The following is a 17782-nucleotide window of genomic DNA, read 5'->3' as shown; positions in this document are numbered from 1 at the left end:
CTCCAGGCTGAGCCCCTGCCCGGCTCCCTCAGGGATTCTGCAGCCCCTGCCCAGCTCCCTCAGGGATTCTGCAGCCCCTGCCCAGCTCCCTCAGGGATTCTGCAGCCCCTGCCCAGCTCCCTCAGGGATTCTGCAGCCCCTGCCCAGCTCCCTCAGGGATTCTGCAGCCCCTGCCCGGCTCCCTCAGGGATTCTGCAGCCCCTGCCCGGCTCCCTCAGGGATTCTGCAGCCCCTGCCCAGCGCCCTCAGGGATTCTCCAGCCCTTCCCTGGACAGGCTCCAGCCCCTCAATCCTTTCTTGTGAGAGACTCAGATGTGGCCCAGGATTGGAGGTGGAGCCTCACGGTGCCAGCACAGTGGGAATGGCTCATCCTCAGGGAGAGCATTTTCACTCAAATCCCCGGGTCTGGGCTAGAGAAGGGCAGAGGGCAGTGGCTCCAAGCAGTCAGATGCACAGTGCTGGCTCAGAGATGTTTTCCATGTGGAAGCAAACAGAAGGCCATCAGGCACACACAGGACATGGCATCTGTGCCACTGAAAGGGCTTTTACTGCTGTGGAACACAAAATGTACTGGCAAAACATTTTTGCTCTAAGTGTCAGTAAAAAGAGGATGTTCTTGCCCAGTAGTAAAGTTTTATATAGCAAAATACCTCCAGTAAATTGGAAAAAGCTAAATTTCTTTTATTCAAAATCATCACAATATTAAATTCTGAGATTCCACAAACCCCAGTCGTTCTAATACAAACACTTAGGTAGAATTCCTGCCTGTGTCTGGCCATTGTTATAAATTACATTCATGATTAGCTTTGATAAAATCATTTCTATAACTACAAGCAAGTGCCCTCACTCTTGTCAGAAGCAGAATTTGAGAATGAAACTGGCAGGAGAAGCTCTGGAAAGATTAAAAGAAACAGCAGGGATGTTGCTCTGTTCTCCTGGTGCCTCTGGAGCCTCTGGAGCAGCCAGGCAGCCCCTCCCAGCCTGGGCTGCACCAACACAGCTTCAGCCCTTCAGCAGCACAGGCACAGCTCCCCACAGAGCAGGGACTGGGCCCAGCCTAAAGCAGCAGGGACCTGGGCCCAGCCTAAAGCAGGAGGGACCTGGGCCCAGCCTAAAGCAGCAGGGACTGGTGTATTTGGCAAGGTGGAGCTCTCCTGCCAAGTCTGAAATGCAGGGACAGAGTTTTAAATTTCATCCTGTGAGCACTGGGTTGGGATAATCCTGCAGCAGGAGGCAATCAGGAATGAAAGCAGAATGCATTTGCCTTTGTACACAGAACACTTAAGATGAGCTTGGAGTTGTTTCTGCATCACTTCCTCTCCATCAGTGACCCAGAGGAGAGGACAGATCACTCTGTACATGCCAGAACTTTTAGTAATTTAGTTTTCCACTGTGTATCCTCCATTTATAAATCCTGGATGACTTCAAACAACTGAGTTTTAATCTGCCACCCGGTCAGATGTTTGGGAAGTGGTACTTTGATTTCCTTGTCTTGCAGCAGTTCTTCTTGCTGTCCAAAGCTGGGAGAACCTTGCTGCAGGTCAGCTGAGGCAGGTGCTGTAACTAAAGGAAAAGTTACACCACGTGTATTTGTTTGGAATGGGAATAAACCACACATGGAATCAATCTTCATACAGAATATGAGCTATAAAACTATTCCTACTGTAATCCTGTATTTTTCAAGCTAAGATCCTGGGGTTTTATGACTGGACTCTAATTAAAGAGTTCCATTAAACAAGGAAAATATCCCAGGTGATAGAAATGGAAGATTTCACAATCAGTGTGACCCAGAACTGACACCCTGTAGCAATTCTCCGTCCCTCACCTCCAACCTCCCTCCTGTTCCCAGCTCAGCCTTAGAGCTGCCATGGGGAATGTGGCTCCCAGGAATAAAGAACTGTGCAATGAGGTGCATTGTGAGGCTGCATTGGGGACTTGGGATGGAGTCTGGAAAAGCCAGAGCAGCAGGGAGGCATTTGCTTGGCAGCTCCAGCTGCAGAAACGCCCAGCGCATGGGGTTAGGGGTGGAAGTGTTACAAACAGAAGTGGTGTTTATTCCATCTCCATAATTCAGGATTAAAAAGCACCTGAGTACCCAAAATTAAACCAGTGAGAGTGTGCAGTTTGTGCAGCCCTCCTGCTGCTCTCTGTCAGGAATGCACATTCCTGGATGAACCTTACCGTGCCGGGGCTGAGCTGTTTATCCCCAGTGCCCCATGGAGCCGCAGTGCAAAATCCACTTTGTACAGAGTTACTCTTTAGCCAGGGGCTGTCTTGTGCTCAGGACAGAACCAGGAGCAGCCCAACACCCTCAGAGCCAGCAGGGCCCACCCTGGGAGCCAACAAGAGAGCAGCCCCTCCTCAGGGGGAATATTGAACACCATGGCAGCCTTACCCCTGGCAGGTGCTTCCGAGCCAGCCTGGCCGGGTTCCCAGCGCCCCTCTGGTGTTCTCTGCCCAGCTCTGCTGCCTCCCTGAAGCTGCCAAAATAGGGGTGCTGCAGCAGCTGCTCACAGCTCTGCCTCTCTGCAGGGTCCATCCGAAGGCAGCCCTTGAAAAGATGGAGGATCACACCAAACACTCCTTACCCAGCCCTGCACAATTCCTGTGCTCCCCACAGCCCAGGAGCATTCCCACAGGTACCTGTGTTAGCAGCTTTTTAATGGATTCTAAGAGTGGCTGTTCAGCAGCAGTACGAAGCTTGAGGAGCAGCTAATTATCCAACAATTATATAAATTAATCTTGGAATGGTTTGGGATGGAAGGGACCTTAAAGATCATCTTGTTCCAACCCCCTGCCCTGGGCAGAGACACCTTCCACCATCCCAGGCTGCTCTGAGCCCTGCCCAGCCTGGCCTTGGGCACTTCAGGGATGGACAATCCACAACTGTAGGAGGAATTGTGGCTCAAGGAACTGCTGCAATCACATGGGGCAGCAAACCAGGTCCATTTCTCAGGGAATCTCAAACTCAGTCCCAGACTCTCACACCAGATGATTTGTTTATCCCTGGGCTGGGCTCCTCCACAAGCTGGAGTTTCCTCACCTTCATGAGAGCCAGTGCAGAGTATGAAATATTGGGGAATTTCACTTCCAATGGTTCCTGCAGGGAAAAAAACAACCAGTGAATGGACTCATATTAGCAAACTTTTCATTCATCAGGCACCAAGAGCCAGCTTTCCATAGGAACATAACCTGTTCCTCACAAAGTGCCTCCATCACTCCATGGGTTCAGAGGCCCAGCAGCTCTGAGGATGTGCCACCAGAAATGGGGCAAAGCAGCAGAGATTAAACTTTTTTTGACTGCTTTTACACAGATTGTAAGCTAAAATGTCATGAGAGGTTCAGCCACCTCCAAATAATATTCTGGTGCACACTGGCAAAGTAGAGGACAAAGTTTTTGGATAAGGAAAAAACACTGCACAGCAAAGGACAGGGCAGGGTGGGAAGGGAGGGAAGTGCAGCTGGAGGCAGCTCTTACCATGATCTCTGGGTCTGGAATTCTTACCCCACTGAAGAACTGGTTGGTGCTGAACACTTGCTGGTGCCTGGGAATGAGATCCCCTTCAAGCAAGAATTTAAAAAAGAAAAAAAAAAATTGGAGTAATTTGCTTAATTTTACAGTGCCTGCACTGAATGTGGCTGTATCCTCTAACAAGGCTGATGCCATCCAAGACAGCATCTCAAGAGCTGGAGCACCACCAAGTGAGCCAAGGCAATGTCCTTTGTGACAATCAATGTCCATTTGGGCCACCAGCGATCCCACACCCGTGTGACTGTGCTGAAGGAAAGGCAGGGCCACCACTGTTCCAGCTGCAGGAGAATTTAACTCCTCTTGGAAGAAATTCTCTTTGGAACTCCTGAGGGTGGGGTACAGGACAGAGCTGGAACACAGCCCCACCTGAGCCTGCTGCAGCTTTTCCCCAAGGCAGCATTTTTGAAGCTCAGAGCACCCCAGAGTGAGGAAAATGTTCAAATCAAATCCATAGCAAAGGAGCCAGTACAATGCCCCATAATGGCACAGCTTCAATCAAGGAGCTTTGCTCTGCCTCACTCCAGCACCTGCATCCAACAATCAACGGGAATCTCCTCTGGCTAAAACCCTGCCATCAAAAATTAATTGTATCTGCCTAACACTGGCATTAATGAATTCTGGAGGATGAAGGAATCGGTGATGAACTATTTTTCTAGGTAAGGAGCTTATCTGTTTAAAGCCATTAGTCACCTTTGTAGTTTTATAAACTGCTCAGTTAAAATTACAACTCTCTGTTCATTCCAACAAATTGCAGTGAAAAGTGGGGGGGTTGTTCATTGCCACCCAAGAAATCAGATGTTACACACCAAAACTGAAAAGAATCAATGGGCCTGGATTAGTTTAAGTGTTATGGGGGATAATGGCTCTTTTATTTAACAAAGAGGCTCCTAAATCCATTGATGAACAACAAGAAACACGTGGAACAGACAGGCTGTGGTGTTCACACTCCCCTTCCCAGGCACACAGCCACCAACAGGCCCTGACAACACTGGAGACCCCCCAGGCTGGGATGAATTCAATCCAGCTGTTCATGGACCACTTTGTTTGGTAGCAAACCCTGAAACAAACACCTGGATCTTGGAAACCTTTATGCCAAACATTCCTGGTCCTTTCTGCTACAGACACCTCATGTTTTTGTCTGTATGCAGACAGCTGAAGTTGCTCCCTCACTCCAGAAGGGGCATCCAGTGGTCACCAAACACATCCCCCATCTTTCCTCATCTGCACCAGCCCCAGCTGCCCAGAGGGTAAGGACAGAGCAGGGACGGTTGCAGGCAGTCTGCAGGCAGTGATCCCAGCTCCCAGCCTGGTTCACTGTGGGCCTGTCAGCACCTGCACACAATGCCAGCAACACCCTCTCAGCTCCTTCTAAAGGACAGGAACCCCTCAAATGAACCAGCACCTTATAAAGAGAGAGATCTGCTGGCTGAATCCCCCCTGGCTGCCACAGACACATTTTATGGAAAATCCTTTCCTTAGGATCTGTTCTCCTGAGAAGCTGAGAGGCCTCAGGAACAAAATGCAAACAATGATTATCTGCTGCTGTGGGATGCAATGGGGGCATCTGGGATTGGTCTCATGTGGTTGCTTTTAGTTAATGGCCAATCACAGCCCAGCTGCCTTGGGCTCTCTGGTCAGTCACAAGATTTTATGATCATTCCATTCCTTTCTTTCCTTTCAAGCCTTCTGATGAAATCCTTTCTTTTGTTCTTTTAGTATAGTTTTAATATATCATTTTAATATCATATATAAAATAATAAATACAAAATATTACATCATTATATTAATATGTTTAGATATGTATTTATATTGATATATTTATTTTATATTTAATGCTATTGTTATTATTCTTCTTATTATTTTATATAAAATAATAAATCGCCCTTCTGAAACACGGAGTCAAGACTCTCATCTCTTCCCTCGTCCCGAGAGCCCTGCAAACACCACCGCACCTGGCTGCTCGCCGTTCCCGCCGCAGAGGGCACGCATCCCTCCGGGGCAGGCGCCAGCGGGGCTCTGTGTGCCGGGGACGCTCACCCAGCGTTCTGCGGATCAGGTACAGCTGATCCACGTCCGACTTGCCGGGCCACAGGGGCATCCCCGAGAGCAGCTCGGCGAACACGCAGCCGATGGCCCACACGTCCACGGGGGGGCCGTACTGGGTGTCCCCCACCAGCAGCTCCGGGCTGCGGTACCACCTGGTGGCCACGTAGTCCGTGTAGTAATCGCTGGGACCTGCTGGCTCGGGGCAGGGCAGAGAGACACGAACACAGGAACGTGGGGTCAGAGCCGTGCACAGGAGCCATCGTCACTTGTGACATTTCGGGGCGCCTCCTGGGCAGGCCAGAGCTGCAGGAGCAGCGTGAGTCACTGGCCACCAGCGGAACCCAACTTTGGAAACGCTCGGGAGCTGGTAAAAATCAAGAGCGTGTTTTCCTCCAAATGAAAATCTGCACAGCTCCACAGCAGGGCCCTGCACAGCCAGTGGGCAGTTCTCAGAACCCGTGTGATTTGTCTGAAGAGGAGCTAAAAAAACCCCAGATTAGGGGGTTTATTTACAACGGAAAATGTGAAGCCATTGTTTGCAGAGGCAGCCCGAGGGGCTTCTCCTGCCAGGGAGCTCCAGCTGTGTCTGCAGCCCTGCACAAACAACGGCCGGGCAGCTCCGAGACGCCAGGGCCGCCTTCCCTGCATCCCCCGTGCCAGCACCCCCAGCGGCCCGGCAGGGAGCTCCGCTTGTTCACGGCTGGTTTAGGAACCTCTACCCGGCCCTCAGCAGAGCTTCCCTGGGCAAACACACAGCTACCACACAAGAGGATGTGCAGTGTGTCAGACACAGCCAGGCGAGGGCTGGGATGGCTCATCCCACACTCCCAGGACATGAAGAGTGCCAATAAATTCAGCACTCACTCAGTATGCGAGCAAATCCAAAGTCACAGAGTTTGATGACAGAGTGCTTCGTTATCAGGATGTTCTCTGGCTTCACATCCCTGTGGATGCACTGGAAGAAGGAAAAGAAGCAAGGTTAGAAGCATTTCACCTGGCCCTCAGATAAATTCAGCCAGACCCCTTTGCAGCACACTGTGGCAGGCAGCTCTTCCTGCTGGAACCCCCTTCCAAATCAGCAATTCTGTGATTCTTTGGAGGTGACCTTGTCCTTCACAACAACCAAATTTGGGCTTGGCAAAGAATTTCTGCTGATCAAACTGACAAAACCTTTATTTCTTTTGTTCACTCAACTCACTGGGGTCTCGCTCATGTTGTCCCTCTCCCATCATCACCTCAGAGCAAACCCCTTGGACTTTCCTTGCCAAGCTGGTGGTAAATTATTGTGTCTCCTCCTGAGGATTGAAATGCTGCTTATTAAACCACATGGAGCTCCAAAAAGGGCAGCTGCACAAAACCTCATCACCTGTGATCTACAGCAGCTCAGGCTGCAGCATCTCATTGTTCCCTCTGCTCCCAAACTCCACTAAATCTTCCAGACTAAGCAGGGGAACAGAAAAAAGACACAAACCAACAAATCTTGGAAGCAGGAGAGACCCGTGGCCAAGTTCCTGTGGCTCAACTGGACGTCATTCCCTCAGCAAAGACAAAACACCCATGCCAGGGCCATCTCCTGCCCCACTCTTAAATCTCAAGTGTTGGCAGATGAACAAAAATAAAGACAATTAGAGCTAAGTTTGGCTAAAGAGCTTCTCCAAAAGGCTCCTTCTCCTTCCCTGCTTCTTAAAATGTTCCCACTGACATATCTGACACACACACAACTCCAGAGAGCAGAGGGAGTAAAAAGGATTTACTGTGTCTAAGTTTTGAAATCTCTTCACTGGTGCCATGGTTCAATCCCATGCCAGTAAAGTGAGGCACTTTCTGTGAAATCCAGCTGATGAGCTGCTAGGGCAGGTTCCTGAAGGGCAGCAGCAGTGCAGGGCCCAGGGAATCACACAAGGATCATTCCCACTCCTCCTGGAGGATTTTCTAAGGTCTGAGAGCAAATCCCTCCCTGACAGCCAAGCCAAGGGACTGTGTGACAGTGAAGGCAGCTGGTGTGGGTGTACACCAATATTTCAGGTGTGTTTCCTGTTCAAAACAGGGGATAGCACCTGCCTCCATCCCATGAAAGCTCTGGAATCAGGAAAATGCCAAGAGAAGCCCCCTCTCTCCCCCAAGGCCACGTTCCAGCAATCACTGGTGCAGCTCAGGGACTCACATTGTGTTTATGGCAGAAGTTCACAGCCTGCAGGGTCTGCCAGGTTATGCTCTTCACCAGGTACTCTGGCACCCTGTTGGAAAGAAACCCAGTTTTATTTTGGCCATTAATAATGAATTCTCTATTTCAGGGGAAATGAGTGCTGACATTGTACAGGGATCTCTGAGCAAAACCATCAGGGAAGTCAGGAAACCCTTCCAAAGGCAGCCAGTGCAGCAAGAGAAGAGGATTTGTGTCTGGTACCAGTGTCACAGCCAGCAAGGGCTGCCACTGTGACCACACAGCAAAGTGTGTGAGTCCATCCCAGAGCCTGTCCTACAGCTCCTGGCAAGCCTGAAATGCCAGCAGGAGTTTCTGCCTCTGCACCTCTCAGGGCTGGAGCTGCTGGGGTATCCATGGTACACACACAGGGAATGCTGCCATGGCACTGCTTGTCCAGAGTGGAGAGGTGAAAAATGGGCCAGGGAAGGGTGCTCAGACCAGAGAACAAAGCCCTGCTTTGGTCTGGATCTCCCTCCTTCCCTGCCACAGGCAGCAAACATTTCCCAGCCCCCTCTCCTTTCTTTCAGTTACTGGGCAACAGTTCTTGAACTTCCCTGGCTGTCTGTAAACATCTTCAACAACCCCAGGAAAGGCAGGAGCGACAATCTTGACATTTTCCAACTCCAACACAATTTTATTTCACATGTTTAGTGCTGAAAAGCTTCTGATTCATAATAAATAAAAGCACTCCCCCAAACTAAACCAAAACAATGCAAGCCTGAGTTTTTCTTTCACACTTGGCTGTCAGTGGGTCAGTGACACTCTGCTGACACTGTGAGTAGAGATTCCTTCCAGAAACATCTCAGAATGATGGCAGTGCTGCTGTGACAGCTAAAAAGGGGATGGAGTTGGTCAAATGAGCTGGAATCAGCCCATGCCCACCCATCTTCACCTGACCCCAAAAGACCTGACCATCTGCCCTAGCAAAGCTGAAAAGCAAAGCAAGCAGCCAGCTGTTACATGTTCCTTCTCACTGGAGTTGTTCTGATCAGCAGTCAGCAAATGGGAGGCATTTATTTCCTTCAGGAGAGTTTTCCATCCCCTCTTCAGATTCCAGGGAACAGGTTCAAAGTGGGATGGCAGCTCACAGAGCTCTCAGCTTTGTCACATGCTGTCAGCATGCTCCTTCCTCCCGGACAAAGGGAGTCAATAACAAAACTCTTGTTTACTCAACCCCCCATGCTGCAGCAAATTCACAGCCCCAGGTCTGGGAAACGATTTATGGACTTCTGCTTTAGCATTTCCCCAGCACCAAGGCACCGGGATAATTAGGGACAGAGGGAGTGGCCTTTACAAGGTGTGGACAGAACAAACCCTGGGTGGAGCTCACACGTGGTGCAAGCGCCTGTTTGAAGAGGAGTTTTGCAGAGAGCAAAAAGAAAAACCAAAAACCTGCAAGTTTTGCAGAGAGGTGCAGGCTCAGCTCTTAGGAATTACTCCTCACTCCAAGTGCTCCAAAGTGTAGATGTGGCACTTGGGGACAACGATTTAGTGGCGAACACGGCAGTGCTGCATTAACAGTTGCACTGGATGCCCTCAGAAGGCTCTTCCAACCTAAAGGATTCTGCAAGTCCCTGACTCTGTGTTTGGGTGCCCAGTGCCCGCAGTGATGGCAGCAGTGGAAGGAGCAGCTGCTCCCCAGCCCCGGTTCGCTGCTCTCCCTCAGCCGCAGCAGGACACAAGGACAGAATGTGCTCCCCAGCCCCGGTTCGCCCTCCCCGGCAGGTGGAACCCTCGGGAGGAGCAGGACACGATGACACAAATTGCTCCCCAGCCCCGGTTCGCTGCTCTCCCTCAGCCGGAGCTCTCCCAGACGCTCGGCTCGGCGCTGCCGTCCCCGCGCTGAGCGGGGCTGTGCGGGAACGCGGCTCCCAGGCCGCTCCTGTGCCGAGTGCCGGGCACTGGGCTGCTGAGAAACTGTCGGAACTCAGTGCAGCCCTCTGGGTGCCCAGAGTTGTCGGGACCCCTGCCAGGGGGCTCAGAGACGCTGGCACACGGCCCAGAACACCTGTGGGTTTGATTATGACCCGTGGAGCAAATTACCGGCTTTGTATGAAGACCTGAAAGCCACAGAAGTTTAAGTAGTGTAATAATAAAATTATCACTAGGTGAAAAAGTAGATTTTGGGGTTTTTAGAATGGGGGTTTTGGGGACAAGATGGAGGGACTTGGGCATGTCCAGCCTTTCTTCTTCTTCTTCACTACCTCCATCTTCTGCTGTGATGGTGGCACTTACAGATTGGTTTAGAGTGGAAACTCACTGTCTAACATGGGTGATAGGTGTTGGAAAGTAATTGTAAACGTGTTATATGTAGTTTGTTGTATAGAGAGATAACACTGCCCCGGGGGCAGGCAGAGTGCCTGGAACTGTGCTGCTAGATGGACCTCGGCAGGGCAGGAGAAAAATTTTTATAGATAAGATACAATAAACAACTCTGAGACCGAGAAATGAAGAGCCCTGACTCATCCTTCGAACGTGCGGGCCGAAACAGAGACTGCTGACGTGTCTCGGGGCTGCCATGAACGAGAAGAGCCCTGGGCTGTGAGGAATGAGCCGGCCCTGAAGGGCCCGGGGCAGCACGGGGCCCTCACTCACCCGCGGGGGTGCCTGTCCAGCTCCTGCAGCACCGTGTGCTCGCAGTACTCCAGCACCAGGTGCAGCCGCCGCTTCCTCCGGAACACCTCCAGCAGCTTCACCAGGTTCGGGTGTTTGAGGTGCTGCAACACACGGGGGTGGGCTGGTCAGAACTGCACAGGGTGAAGGGCTGGGGCACAGGTTTGTGTCCTGCAGGGTCACAGTTCCTAAAGCTGAACCCTTTCTACAAGCACAGCTCAGCCTCTGGGTATTTATTTTGGGAGCTGACCTCAATGGGTGGGCAACAAGCTCTGCCCAGGGCTCCATCCAGCCCTGCCCTCTGGCACTGGGAAGCACCAGTATCCCCCTTGTCCTTGGGTATTGGGAAGGGATTCCTGGCTGGGAGGGTGGGGAGAGGCTGGCACAGGTGCCCAGAGCAGCTGTGGCTGCCCCTGGATCCCTGGCAGTGCCCAAGGCCAGGTTGGACAGGGCTTGGAGCAGCCTGGAATAGTGGAAGGTGTCGCTGCCATGGCAGGGGGTGGAATGGGAGGAGCTTTGGAATCCCTTCCAACCCAAACCATCCTGGGATTCTATGGTTTCAAGAGTCTGCAAACTCCCACTCCACGTCCCTTGGCTCCTGGCCACAAAAATCCCTTGGTCTGCAAGGTGTTTACTGGGCAGAAAAATGATTTATCAGGCCCATAATTTTCTGCTGATGAAACACAATCTCACTCCATCTCAACAAACAGGAGTTGCCTAAGCAAGGAGGTGCCTCAACAAATAAACAAACAAACTGTCACTATTTGCAGAGAAACATCTGAAAAGACTCAAGCAGGTCTGCACTTGTTAAAGTCAACAGTGACCAACACAGATCCTGCTGTGCCTGGCTGCAGGGGCTTTGGATCCTTAAGGATGATGCAGCTCCCAGCTGCTTTACAAGGAACTTCTGCCATGATTATTTTCCTTTTCAGATGTTTAATATCATTTAAACCTTAATGTAAATCTAGCATTATTCATTGAAATAATATAGCTACACATCCTGTGTTTGCTTTGGATAAGAGAAAAGCTTTGGCTGCTTCTTCCAAAATGTAACTGAAAAATAATTATGCTTTTTCCTAGATTATTGTTTTCCTAGGATAGCAGGTGTACAAATCATGAGCACCATGGAAACGGTGCAAAGGGGACACTTCCCATTTCTTGGAACACAAAGCTGAGGGTACTGTGTGCCATCACCCAGCAGCAAGTTTGAAACAAAGAAAAGGAATTTTTTTTTTTTTCACACAACACATTCCTAAAGCCTCAGGACACTATGGAGACCAAATGAACACATGAGTTCCAAAGAGATGGGACAGAGTCCCAAAGATCTGCAGATGGATGAAGCAACAAGCACAGCCTTTGCTGCAGAATCCTTGCCCAGGAGCTGGGAGGGTGAGAGGAAACCTTACCTGATCCTCTCCCCCTGTCTCCCAGATCTCTCCTCATTTCTGCATGCTGGATAGACCTGGGGTGTGACTCACTGCAGATGCTCCTGTGCTTTTATTTCACGGGGAAAATAAAGGCAGAAGCTGAAGGAGTAACCCATTTCTGAAGGAGTGACCCATTTTTGTGTGAGGATGAGCACTCACAGAGAAGTCAGGGAAGGATCAGCAAGGACAAGGCTCACTGGTGCCAGTTCTGCTGTCACTTCCATGTGGAATAGCTGATCCTGCACAGCCCCTGGCATTCAATCCACAGCTGGATCCTGCACATCCAGGGGCTCAGAAAGGGCGTTTGAAGGAGGAGCTGGGGCAGATTTATCAATTGTGGAGCAGGGAGAGCTGTGTCCCCTGGCTGTCCCCTCCTCATTCAGCCTAGCCTCACTTTTTGCCCATGTGTTTTATATTGGCTCCAACTGTTCTGGGCACTCTCCCGGGCACAGAGGGGTCTGTGACACACACCAAGGGCAGAGCTGTGCCCACACCGGCCAGGACATGGCTGGCTCCATGGGGACAGAGCCTGGCTCACTCCCTCTGTGCTCACTCCCTCCGTGACTGCGCTGATGCTGCTCCTGCCAAGCCCGCCGGCTGCTCATGGCCGTGCCTCAGCTCCCATCTGCTCCTGCCTGCCCGCCCTGGCCAGGATCACCCGGCATCGCCATCTCTGGACAAGAGGGTCGGACATTCCCTGGCAATGGCTTTCTTTCAGAGGAGCTGCCCGAGCTGGGCACTTCATGGTGCTCCATCACCCCTGTCTCTTTGCTTCCCCCATCACCTCACAGATGCCCTCATGCCCCGGCTCTTCATGGCTGCCCTCACACCCCATCCCCTCACGACGCCCCGTCCCCTCAGGACGCTCTGTCCCCTCCTAGCTGTCCTCATACTTTGTAGCCTCACGATGTCCCCTCACGGATGTCCTCACACCCTGACCCCTCACGACCGTCCCCGGCAGCTCCCTCGGGGCTGGCCGCTCCCCGCCGGGGCTGGCCATGGCGGGCACAGCCCAGCGGGGTCCGTCCCGCCGCGCCCGCCCACCTTGAGCATGCGGATCTCCCTCAGGGCGATCTTCCGGATCACCGGGTCCTCCTCGGACTCCAGGAATTTCTTGATGGCCACAATCTGCCCCGTGTCCTTGTTGCGGCACTTGAAGACGACGCCGTAGGAGCCCTCCCCGACCTTGCCCAGCTTCTCGTAGCGCTCCATGGCCGGGCGGCTCCGCCACCGCCTCAGCGCGGAGCCGGAGCCGGGGCGGGCCCCGGGCGGGGGAGCCTCCCCGGCGGGCACGGCCCCAGGAACCGCCCCGGGGACACCGCCACGGCCGGGGCGGTCCCGGGGGAAGGGAGGGAGAGCGGGGCTCCCCGTGGCCGCAGCCGGGGCCATACACTGACTCCGCGCCTCACGATCCCCCCTTCGTGCCCCGCAGCGCCGTGTTCATGGAGTCACAGAACCACTCATGGACTGGATGGGGAGGGACCTTAAGGACCACCCAGCTCCAACCACCCTGCCATGATCACGTTGTTTCTGCACCTCTCTGCCTGTCCAGAGGATCGCTAGGTTTGACTCCTCTTCCTGCAGGGTTGGAAGACGGCGCATCCTCCCACAGGCTCTGCCAGCCTCGGGCAGCAGCCGCACTTCCCTCTGGCTCCTGGAGGTTCCCCTGGAACATCTTCCCACTGCACGGTGCCATTAGCTCAGCTTTCTGCCACTGAACGGGCTCCTGCCAGCAGCCAGACCCTTTCTGGGAGCTTTCCAGCCCTGACCATCCTGTTCTTTGTCCCGGTGCACCCGGCTGGGTCCCTGGATCCTCATCCCTCTCCTCATCCCCTGACCAAGGTGGCCTTTTGTGGTGGTAATTGCTCTCAATATTAGATCTGAATATGAGTGTGGCCACCCCACTCCATCTCATGCCTCCTCCCTCCCCAATCCTTCCCCATTCCTAAGATCCACTAATTATTTTTCTTCCCAAGCCATATTCATCAGGGATGTGCAGTCCTCACATTCCAGCTGCCAAGATTGACCCCACCAGAGTTAACCATCTCCTGCAGAGGAGGACTATATATTTATGTATTTTATAGAAATATATTTATTTACAAATATATTTATAAATAATACATATCTCTTATTTATAAATATTATTTATATTATTTATAAATATTTATTTATAAATATTGTAACAGTAACTGGCAGTTGTGTTGTGCAAAGCCACATTCATGACATTATTTTTTCAGCCTCATCAGCAGATCCCTGAAGATCTGGGATACAGGTACAGCACCTGCAGCACCTGCATCAAACAGCCAAAGTGTGTGTTTACACAAGGTGTAAACTGCTCTAGGTCCTCAGCTGTGTGTTTCCCTACTCTGGGCAGCCCTTTGAAGCCCACCAGCCCCTGCTCTCTCCCCAGGTACAAGGCAGGAGCCTCTGCTTTCCCAGCCAAACAACTCCTGGGTGGTTCCTCGGTGCTCCCAGCTGGCTGGGCCGGGATAACGTGTCCCTGTGGGAATAAGGTGTCCCTGCTGCTGTGATTTCTCCCTCCGTGCTGTCCCCAGGAGCTGCTGCTGGCTCCCTGCAGCCTGCAGGACAGGGATCAGCGGCGCCAGGCCCTTCCCACAGCAGCCACAAAACCTGGGCTGAGGTTTTGAGTCCTCCCCAGAGCCTCTGACCAAGGGATTGTTCCCAGAGAGTCACCACGGCCCAGATCAAATAAAGCAGTTTATTTGGCATAGACTGAACTGCAACAGAAATTCCCGTGGAACAAAGCCTGGTTACACAAACTGAACGAGTGCAGTTTTGAGTCTCAGTTACACCTAAGGACTAAACAAGGTAAAAAAAAGCACATTTCAGAGTCTCCCAGTCTGGTCCTTTCCATCCAGAGACACCGTGGCTCCCCTGATGCGTTGTACCTTTCTTCTTTAAAGAGATGTCAGCACAATTCCAGCTGTATTTTTCACTTGCAAGGAATTTGGTCAGGAAATCCAAAGAGATTAATCCACAGACTGCTCTTCCTATGCTGGTTGTACTTCCAAGAGCTCTGGGAGCCTGTTTTAAGGCTTTCAAGTTGGGTACGTGACCTCGTGCATCCAATAATTAAAATGTTGATAAATGTTGAGTGAGGAAGGAGGGGCTGAGCAAGCTTTTCCTTCATCACTCCTGAGCTCCCCCTGTTAGGCTTTCTCAAGCCTGGTTTAAATTCCACAAAAACAAAGGTACAGACAATACCAGACTAAATTAAACAGTCAAACACAAATTATACTGTCAGAGTCACTGAGGCTGGCTGGAACACACAAATCTGCTCTGTGGTACGGAATAAAAGTGAGGTTTTACACTAGGAAACAGCATCTTGCAGATCATGCCAAAAAATGCCACTGTCTATGAAACCAGCAATAAGCATTTCACAACATGCCATTAGAAATGCTTCAACAGCTAAAAAAGGTTTGATTAAATGAGGATTTTCCTAAGTTTATTCTTTAAAATCCAGCAAAACATCAGCAATTCGTGTCAAAGAAAAATACTCTCTGCTTGTTATTCCTGCATGACAGTGTCATGACCTAGAAGTTATTTACTCCAGTTATTCCCCATAAATATTCAGATTTTATTTACAGGTTTCTCTAGTCTTTTAGAGATCTCCTTTAAGTGTTTTCAAAGATGAAGCTGAAATTACCTTCTGTAGTGAATGAGGTAAATTAAAAAAGTGTTTGCTCTACAATATCTACACCTGGTGCTTCACTTCACCTTAATTTTTGTTTTAAAGACCAGGAGAGGCACCATTTGAGGTTAATCACCAGTCTCTGTTACCTGTGGAGAAGTAATTTCAATACTAGAGAACTCTTTTAGAAGACAAAAATCACACGTCCTGCTTTTAATACTGCTGATCCAATTCCAGCTGACCACCCCTAAAGCACATTTTTCATGCTCTGTGGAGTGATTTATAAATTTCATCTGTACACTTAGTACTTATTAAGCTTTGACACAGTGTCAGAACTGAAAAGCTTGACTCGATTTGGATGTCAAGTCAGCAAGAATTAGTTTTGAATGACAGTGGCTAAAATGCTGAATGTGTGCAGGGCTGTTTTCCCCTCTGGACCTTCCCACCTTGCAGCTGTCCTGAGTAAGGAGATGTCCCTGAGCCATCACGTGGGCCCAGACAATTCCTCCCTGGTAAATTATGGATCAGGGAGCTGGATGCCAACACAGCACCAAAGCACTCCCAGCTCTCACACACCTTTCCTGCTCAGCTCAAATGACCTGGGAATTCCAGCCTCTCCTTCCTAGGCAGCAGATCTCAGGAGCTGAACAGGCATTTAATTAAAAAACCCCTTCAATTCCAATGTTTCTGAGCACTGGAATTCTGCACCTGCCCGAGGAGTGTTCACATCAAAGCCAGCAGGGTAATGTGAGGTAGTAAAACCAGATGCTCTCCTGGAGTCAGTCTATATTTAATGGTACCTCAGGAATTTTAATTAATGAGGAAAACAAAAGGAACCGATGTGACTCTTCAATGGAGAAAAGAGAAAGGAAAAAAAAAAATGCAGGTGACCAAAAAGTGATCAAAGCTTGGATACAGAATATGGTTCTTATCATGTTTATTTATACTCACAGCTGGGGCTGCAGCCATCCCCAAAGCACAGCAGCTGCAATGCTGCTCAGGCTCAGCTGTGGCTCCAGGTCCCCTCTGCAGCAGCATAAATAAACCACACGTCGTGGGCAGTTGGATACATGATACTTTCATTCATTAAGGATGATGACCTGCTACAGTTTCCACTTCATGTCACAAGGCTTATCCCTAATTTATGAAAATAAAGCATATATGTTTTGTACATTTTTATATATATATGTATAAATATATATATAAAAAATACACACTGCCAGGCAACTTCACACACATGCACACGCACACACACATGGATATTGTACACAGCCACCCAGGAGCAACGAGTCTGATATCAATATTCTACTTTGTGTACACACACCCTACGTCTAGGAAGTAAGAAAATCCCTTTTATGGCAATTCTGCAGGCAGAAAAATCAGTACAAAATACTTTGTTGTACAAAACTGCATTTTTTTTACATGATCACCCAACATGGTAACACACCCCTCAGTAATGCACTACATCCCTACAAGGAAAAAGAATAATCAAATCTTTATACAGTTGTAAAAAAAAAAAAAAAAAAAAAAAAGTAAGCTGCTCTGCAACCTTCCTTTGCTAAAAGTTAGACATTACCCCATCCTAGCAGCAGATTAATAAATAAGGATTAAATAGTCTATTATACAAAGCCATACCCAATGGCAGATTTAAAACCAAAAAGCTTTGCAGATACTTTCACTTCCTACACAAATCTTTGTTTTATTAAGAATAAGACTCAGTATAAAACAGGGCAACAGCCAGCACTAGATCTGTATCTACAGAATAAAAGGAAAACCCAAGGGAAGGGAAATATTTAACAGTTTATGGCACCTTTACTGCAGAACACGTTTCAAGGCTCTGTTTCCCTAGAACTAACAAGTAAAGGGCTCTTTATCTCAGCTTTTATTAAGCAAACTCGACATAACCAACCACACAGTGGCAAGAGACAGAACCAGCTGTTCCCAGCTGCAAAAATGGATTGGTTCCACCCCAAAGCCCAGCACAGCTCGGGTGCCAGACAAGGAGCAGCCAAGTCCCGGTTTCCTGGTGCTCCTGGCTCCCAGTTCCCTCTGCTGCCTGGGCTGGCTGCTGCTCAGTAGCTGTTCTCATGTCCAGCCAGGATGTAGAGGTTGCTGTGAGCTGTGGGGTTTTCTGTGGGTCTGCTCTCCAGCACAACCACTCTGCAACCAAACACAAACGGGATCCACGGTTAGGGGCAAGGAACAGCTCCTGGTGTAACTCCTGAGGGGGAAACTCAGGGGTTTCTACAGGTGGGGGATAGAGATTCTCACAAATATCTTGGGTGTTTCCTTCTTTAACCAGTTCC

The 17782-nt window shown here is 50.1% G+C and overlaps 2 protein-coding genes across 6 annotated transcripts in view; both read right to left on the bottom strand.

The window, feature by feature from the left end:
- Positions 1–656: 656 nt before the first annotated feature.
- Positions 657–13123, bottom strand: CDKL1 (cyclin dependent kinase like 1). 5 transcript variants are annotated; one of them, XM_036384656.2, is made up of 9 exons: positions 12869–13123; positions 10380–10501; positions 7743–7815; positions 6443–6533; positions 5570–5770; positions 3479–3561; positions 3044–3100; positions 2396–2551; positions 657–1563 (listed from the first exon to the last, which is right to left on the bottom strand). In XM_036384656.2, exons 1-9 carry the CDS (start codon positions 13034–13036, stop codon positions 1456–1458), a joined length of 1059 nt encoding a protein of 352 aa, XP_036240549.1. In that variant the 5' UTR covers positions 13037–13123; the 3' UTR covers positions 657–1455. The 5 variants fall into 5 exon arrangements, 4 of the variants coding, with proteins under 4 accessions (XP_036240549.1, XP_036240552.1, XP_036240550.1 ...); XM_036384659.2 differs by having other exon boundaries at positions 3506–3561; XM_036384657.2 differs by having other exon boundaries at positions 5570–5767.
- Positions 13124–14529: 1406 nt separating this feature from the next.
- Positions 14530–17782, bottom strand: part of MAP4K5 (mitogen-activated protein kinase kinase kinase kinase 5) — a 65898-nt gene continuing 62645 nt past the window's right edge. The window contains exon 32 of the mRNA XM_036384297.2: positions 14530–17636. Coding sequence (XP_036240190.1) covers positions 17549–17636 — 88 coding nt within the window. The 3' untranslated portion in view covers positions 14530–17548. The remainder of the gene's footprint in view (positions 17637–17782) is intronic.

This window comes from Molothrus ater, chromosome 6 (assembly GCF_012460135.2).
Source record: "Molothrus ater isolate BHLD 08-10-18 breed brown headed cowbird chromosome 6, BPBGC_Mater_1.1, whole genome shotgun sequence".
NCBI classification, from domain to species: Eukaryota; Metazoa; Chordata; class Aves; order Passeriformes; family Icteridae; genus Molothrus; species Molothrus ater.
Note: the sequence above shows the minus strand (reverse complement) of the source record. Positions and strands in the feature narration are given on the sequence as shown.